The 7,354-nt window shown below is 38.4% G+C and overlaps 1 protein-coding gene across 1 annotated transcript; it reads right to left on the bottom strand.

The window, feature by feature from the left end:
* Positions 1–3,787: 3,787 nt before the first annotated feature.
* On the bottom strand, positions 3,788–6,239 carry HOXC11 (homeobox C11). The gene is made up of 2 exons (XM_034792564.1): positions 5,564–6,239; positions 3,788–4,363 (listed from the first exon to the last, which is right to left on the bottom strand). Exons 1-2 carry the CDS (start codon positions 6,237–6,239, stop codon positions 4,131–4,133), a joined length of 909 nt encoding a protein of 302 aa, XP_034648455.1. The 3' UTR covers positions 3,788–4,130.
* Between the last annotated feature and the right edge of the window lie 1,115 nt (positions 6,240–7,354).

The following is a 7,354-nucleotide window of genomic DNA, read 5'->3' as shown; positions in this document are numbered from 1 at the left end:
AATATCTTTGTTCTTCGGATTTTCTAATCCCATTTTTGCCAAATTCCAAGGCAACGTCAAACCCATGTGGAAAGTGCAAATGGTAACAGGATGGCTTTCCCTCATGGCTATTGTTTGCCGGTCTTGCTGAGTTGCTCAACAGAGTAGTTTATTTACATGTCACCAAAAAGAACTCGCCCTGAGAGGGCCGCACTTATCACACAGTCAAGTTTACGTTCCTCAACTCAAGAACTGTTAGGAGATTGTGCATGTGAGAGTGGGTTGGTGTCTTTCTGCATGTGTGTGTGTCGTGTGTATGTATATATGTGTGCGTGGTGTGTGAACAGCCTTGTCTAACATAACTACAGTCCCTGTACACTTTATTCCTGGAGGGCATTTGCAGTTCTTTAAAACAAAACAAAAAGTCACCTGCATTTTCTGCAAAAGTGGAAGTGATTTCCCCTGTATGGAAGCCAACTTAAATGTACGTTATTATTCTGCAAAAAAAAGCCAATTAGAAGTTTGCTCCCTCGCCTTCTTCCCCCTGTGCAATATTTCACAACAAAGTAACCTACAGCAGCTTCCAATATGTTGTGTAGGGAATCCAGGGAGGAATAGGAAACAGGTCGGGTGTTTGTACGTCACATGGAAAGGTCCTTCACAATTAGTCTGTGTGTCATTAACGTAACTATACAGCAAGCTCCCCCAGCCTATGAGGGAGCATTTATTGTGATGGACATTAGATGGAAATAATAATAAAAAAAAACCTTGTAAAACTTTTATGCCAAACAAAGTTATAAAAACTTTTCATGCGTTAAGATATCAAAAGGTTTATAACAATAATAAAGCGTGTGTGCTGTGTGTGTGTTAAAGCTTCTTCGACATGCAATGAACGCGGCGAGGTTGAGTTAAATATTAGCTCATCATAAACGCCACATTTGGCCCAAAATTTGAATTTAAATAAAAATGTGGGTTCTCCTCCGTTCCACACCCCGTGGCCCCCCTAATTCTTTCTCAGGAGGCGGGGACACAGAAAGCCTTTCTGATTCCGCTTTATTACAAAAGGGTTAAAGGTGATGGACTTGACTTTATTGAAGTTCAAAGACATCATATATTCACATTTTTCTTCCTGTGGACCTCTTTCCTCTCCCCTCCGCCGGTACAAGGAGCATAATCTCAATATACAGAACTCCACTTGCAGGGTTGGCCTTTTGCGGTTAAGTGTGACGATTTAAAAAAAATACATCACAGGACAACCAAATCAAAGCCAACTATTTCCAAATTCATCCAGTGTGGTAGCCAATCCATCCCCACTTCCTCACCTAGCCCCGCCACACACACACACACACACACACACACAGGCAACCACTCCCCCCCCAAAAGAACATTAACAGCCTTTTCCTACATGGCACTGCTGCTTAATGCTGTTGTAAACTCCCACATGGTCTATAAACTTGGATTTTACAACTAGCATTCCATTTTAGCTCGCGAAAACTTTGAACTAGGCCTCCAGTTTCATTGTGTTGGAGTTGAGCTGAAGACATGGAAGGGGAGGGGGAAAAAATCCCTGGGCAAGACACCCTTATTTGTTTACTATTTACTGCGGAAGTCTTTTCCTATGGCCAGACGGGGTAATTAAGAAAAATTAAGCTGTTTAGTGCTGCAGTCTTTATTACAATGTCTAGACTACTAGCTTTTGTCCGGACAGTGGCTGCTGTTACGGAGCATTAACTGCGGTTTCTGACCTCGTGATAAGCACCCTATTGCACCTATGCTTAGTTTTCCTAACCTTGGAAAGGTTTGGCAAACAATCGTTAAAGAAAGGTGGGTTTACATGAATAATATTCCCTTTTCTTTGGCAGCTCTTCGACTGTATCAATGAGTGGCTGCATCTGCTAGGAGCATGACTTTGGTCTCCATCCTAGTTCAAAGCTCTTTCATATTTTATTCACTATTCTATCAAGGAATTGTCTACCAAAGAAAGGGCCAGGTTTTGGATTTCCAAAGGGCTGGCATGGGTTTAGGCCATGGGGATACCTCCTTAAACATTTCCACGTTTTAAGCATAAATTCAAAAAAGCTCTTTGCCATCTTTTTTTTTTTTTTACCATCTCATTTAATGAGAAACATGTCTAAGAACATCACCCGTTCAAATTATACCACGGCGTAACGAGGATGGGTCTATCACGAAAACAAAAGTTGTTTCTCATTTATTCTTTTTGTGTGTGTGCAAGCGAAGCACATTTTTGTGGCTTGCAATTTCCCCTACCGCTGTCACATAAAATCAGAAGCCACCATCAAAGTATGGGGCTGTATTTAAAAGCAATTATGAGAATTTTACAAGAACACTGTCAATGTATGGGAATATAATGTGTTGTTTCTTTGCTGATGTTCTTTTGTTCTTTCTTCCTTTTTCTTTTTTCTTCTCCCTCCACTCCTACCCATACAAAACTCCACATCAAGAGATATGAGAATTCAGGTTGAAAAGCAACAAAACAAAACAACACCCCCCCCCCCGAGTTATTCTATATACACAACATATATGCATCAAACCACTGACGGCGTTTTCTGTACTTCTTTTTCCTTTAAACCAAATTGTGTCTCTTTAGTCCGCTCAGGAGAGGGAAAAGGCATTGTGTGAACATAAAAATGCACTTCTGTACCAGAAGTCTGGGAGTTGAACTTGTTTTCCTTAACCAGGAATTTAAGTACTTGACTTTGCATTTGTGCTTTGTACGTATAAGGTAGTTTATATTTGACTTTATGGAAATACAGCACCTTCCTTTGTGTAATTAGAGTTGCACTCACTTACAAAAGTCAAATAAATGGTGCAAAAGATTAATTACATCCGGAAAAACAGAGCAAGACACATGGAACCAAATACACAGTTGTATTATTGGGCCAAGAAATTCCAATAAAAATTTAAATTCGATGAGGAATACAATGAACCCCACAACAAATGTAAACTTTAACGTAGAGGAGTTATATGAATTTGGACAATGCCACATTGCACTGAGCCAGATGACCATGGATGATTATATATGGTGATAGTATCAAATATACATATTTGATGTCATTACCATTTAGGTATTAAAAGTTCTATTGGGAAGTCCATACCGCATTGACCGCAATGAGGTTTAAAGAGGGGAAGTACTAATAAAATGGTCAAATAAAATCATAATGTAGAACAGCTTGCAATATCTTTATTTACCACAGAATTTCACAGAGTTTCCCGGGAATTCACTTTACATAGACAAAGATCTTTTATTATTGTTGTTGTTTGTTGTTATTGTTCTTCTAGATCCGGGAAAAAATGCATTACGAAATGTATTTACAAACCACTTAGAGACAGTTATTGCAAATATATTCTTGTCCATACACCCCTCCCTCCCCCCAACCCCCCAAAAATGTAAAAGTGGGACTGCCTAGAATATATATATATGCAGTTNNNNCGAAAATAAATTTATATATTCTCTCTTGTTTTATAAAAAATGTGTTTATTTTATATATAAACTATATAATATATATATATATATATATATATATATATATATATATATATATATATATATATATATATATCCTATATAGATTGTATTGAAAATGAACCCATTCTTGATGCAACGGAAGAGAATATTTAAATTAGGTTTCGACAACAGTTCTTGGCATGGATAGCAGGAGAACACAAATGATCGCTGTGGATACGCACAGTCCTATGTATATGTGTGCATGCACACACACACACACACACACACATTCCCTCCCAAATCAAGGTATCTGAATTAACCATAGAGGGAGGTTTTGGCCGCGTCTGTGATAGCACATGTTAACTGCATATTGAAATCATCACCATGATAATTATAACACAGCACTGCGATTTATTCAAATAGACAAGGATGACTAAATGAAAAAAAAAATCCCAGTTGTTCAGACAAAACGTTAAATAAAAAGTCCATGGTTTTCAAGTCCTTTAAACGTTTAGATATCTGAACTCCTTGCGTTACTTAGAACTGTTCCATACATACAAATATAAGTAACGAAAAGGCTTAAACTTTGAGGTTGCTTGTAGACTCAGACCACAACCCATGCTTTCAGAGTTCCTTCTTAATACAGATCTACTTCACCAGCAGAGAGGATTGGAAAAAGATGTGTTCACAATAAGGGATTTCCAGAAAAATACTGCAGGCGGTCTCTGCTTAATTTTTTTTCTTTCATTCTTCTGTTCTGAAACCAAATTTTAACCTGTCGATCAGTGAGATTTAGCATCCTAGACAACTGAAGCCTTTTTTCTTTGTTTATATAGACATTGAAGAAAAATTCTCTCTCTAGCTCTCTGATCTGGAATTTCGAATAGGGACATCTCTTCTTTCTTGTACGGGGAGCACCTTAAAAAAAAACAGAAGGGAATGTAAATACTAAGCAAATGCAACACATAGACTCATCTCTAGATCTGACTCCATATATATGGATATATATATATACATATTTACAGATGCATGGGATAATATATTTCGCCACTGTTATATTTGCCCATTGTTAGTATAATGCAGAGGTGAGGTTATATATGGTTTTAAGGATTGTGTCCTAGTTATGTTCTAAATACACTACCTCTGCACAGGATTTTGTGATAGACATATTTTTAAGCAGAGTTAGGGGTTGTAGGCAGCAATTAATTTAAGCAGGCTTTAAAGAAACTGTAGCTGTTGAAAAACATACGTTCAAGCTGCAAATCTGTTATTTGTATAGAAACAGCATGAGCAATGTTGGAACTGTTGGAACTAGACATTATGTTCCGCATAAGTTTTTGATTAACTTCAGTACCAGCATCCACACACACCAAAATAATCAAAGTAAAATAGAATTTAGCCTCTGAGCAAGAAAAGGGATGCATTGTTTTCATCATGAAACCAAATAGCAAAAGGGGAGAGAGAAAAAAATCTCACCGTGATCGCTAAGTTTAAAAGTTGCTTGGCTTCAGAATTTAAAATACGCCTCTAAGTTTTCTTAGAAATGTAGTGATTTTTTTTATCTGACCTTAATGACAAAAGACAGAAATTCCACTAGGCTTTGCGAAGAATCAATGCAATTAAAAAATAAATAAAATAGAGACTCAGGATTTAATTAAAATGTTGCACATTTTGCATTTAGCTCCACACCCCCTTAACAAAAGAGAGAGAGAAAAGAAAGACCCAGCATATACTTTTAATTTTAAAAAAATCACTCTACATGCATCTTAGTGCCTAAAAGCAAGCACAGGAAGCTACAGCAGTGTTCTGCCCAATTGGCTTTTACCCTCAGCAACCGGGACCAAATCCTTTTAAAATGCTCATGTAAGTTCATGATCAAAGTTAATATTTGCCACGATGGTGTGCTTTCAAAATTTCACAGACTCTAAGCTACTGTGTCTGCGCCTAACATCTCCATTTTTTCAAAGAGCTTTCCCATCGTAAAAATTCTTCTCGTTGGAAGAAAGAGCTTTGTAGGTTATAATAAAATCCTTTGAATGCTTATAAAACTCCACATAAAATTTGACCGACAAAACACCGGGCTAGTCCCTTAACCTTTCCATTTACTGCTCTACCTACTCGAGTTGCTGTTTTTGCTTCCTTCCTTGTTGACAGAAGAAGACGAGGCTGAAGACCCTGGATTTGTGTTTTCCTCTTCGTCTTCCGGGTCTATGCCTTGCTCTCCGCGGGATGATAGTGCACTGGGCTGGGAGTCGGATTCCAGTTTGCTCTCGCTTTTCTGCAGACAGTTCTCAGGCGGGTTCTCTGTCCCGCAGTAGGCATTTTCGAAGAACCGATCAAAGCCCTGGGGCAGGACACTGTTTTTGTTCATGCTGGAGTAGAATCCCGTAGATGCAGGATGGTTAGAGCTGGGATGGTGGTGGCTGTACACGCTTTCGTTTTTCATTAGCATTTCGGTCATGGTGGAAGGCGGGATACACTCTCTATGCATCAGATCTTCCGCGGAATAACACGAGGCGTAATTGCTTCTATGGTGCCATTTACTAGAGGGGTCTAGACCATAGGAGACCTCTCGAACTGGCTGCACTTGCGAGAGGTTAGTGGAATAAGGGTAGGAGATTTGGCGAGAGGGGGCCTGTGGCAAGAAAGATGACACAGTTGAAAATTCTGGGACGTAATAGGTGCAGCTAGGGAGGTAGAGATTGGAAGCGCAACCTGCTCTGTCTCCAAAGTCAGCACTCCTCTCTTTACGCGATTGAGAACAGAAGTTTCCTAGATTCACTGAGTTAAACATCTTTCTCCTTTTCTTGCTCTATAGATAGATGTTTTGGATCCGATGTGCAGAGGGGGAAAAATTTGGGAAGGCGAGATGACGCGCTATCCGTCTTAGTCGCTCTAAGGAACACGTGATCCAAAGTAGATATTGTCATATATCAGTTTGGAGCACTTAGATGTGTAGGAGTGGTTCACTTAGGTAAGATCTCAGAGGTTCAAACGATTGGTTTTCAAACACCGCAGAAACATTATGAAAATCAATTGCAGCTTTGTATTCATTTTCTTTAAGGCACACCCCTTGTAAGCATTCAAAGCAGAGGGCAAATACAAGGGATGGCTTGTGAAGTTTTTTTTTTTTTCCTTCCCGGTTTGGATTCTGCTTTCTATTTTTCACGAGGATTCGGATATGGGGTGGGGGCGTTGGGAGGGAGTGGGAGCTGAGGGAGGGTCTTAGAGATATTTTAACTGTATTTTTCCACGGTTTTTTTCTTTTCTTTTCTTTCCATGCTAGTCACATTTTAGATGTGACAATGTAAAGTCTTTAAGTAAGCTCAATAAAAAGCCCAGGGAATGCGCTGAAGATTCATAAGTAAGTTTTCAAACATTTCTCAAAATCTTGCTACAGTGGGGCATACACATATCTCTGTGCCATAGGGCTTTTAAAATTATAGTTGAATATATAATTTGGGAGGGAAGGGGGGAAGTGGCTAATTAGCAAGCTTCTAACATTAGCTAATTACATTGTTCTATCTATGTGCATACCAACTGTACATAAACCAACGTGGCATATACTGCAGAGAATATACCCTTTAAGCAATACCAGTGTGTGTAAAGTTTCAAACTTTAAAGTTACCTGAGACCAAAACTGAGCCATTTCAAGGCTGACTTAATGACTTTTGATATCGAATTAGTAATATATCAGGGAATAGAGCAAATGAATTAAGTCAGTGCCTAATAAATATTCGAAAACCTCCTTTAATGTTTTGTTAAATATTTATTATGTAAGAGTGGCATATTAAATATTTAATGCAAGTGTTTATTGTCAATCAATGAATGTAAGTACAGAATTACTAGCATCCTTTATTCCTCCAACTGAATTAAAAAAGAGAGATTCTTATTAAAGTCATTTGTCTT

Source organism: Trachemys scripta, chromosome 16 (genome assembly GCF_013100865.1).
Source record: "Trachemys scripta elegans isolate TJP31775 chromosome 16, CAS_Tse_1.0, whole genome shotgun sequence".
Taxonomy (NCBI): Eukaryota; Metazoa; Chordata; order Testudines; family Emydidae; genus Trachemys; species Trachemys scripta.
Note: the sequence above shows the minus strand (reverse complement) of the source record. Positions and strands in the feature narration are given on the sequence as shown.

Bases quoted from the DNA above. Each gene is read 5' to 3' on its own strand.
- HOXC11 (XM_034792564.1), bottom strand. From the start codon at position 6,239: ATGTTTAACTCAGTGAATCTAGGAAACTTCTGTTCTCAATCGCGTAAA. The intron at 4,364-5,563 runs GTAGGTAGAGCA...TTTTTTTTTAAG, and splicing joins AAGCAAAAACAGCAACTCGA to GTGCTCCCCGTACAAGAAAG.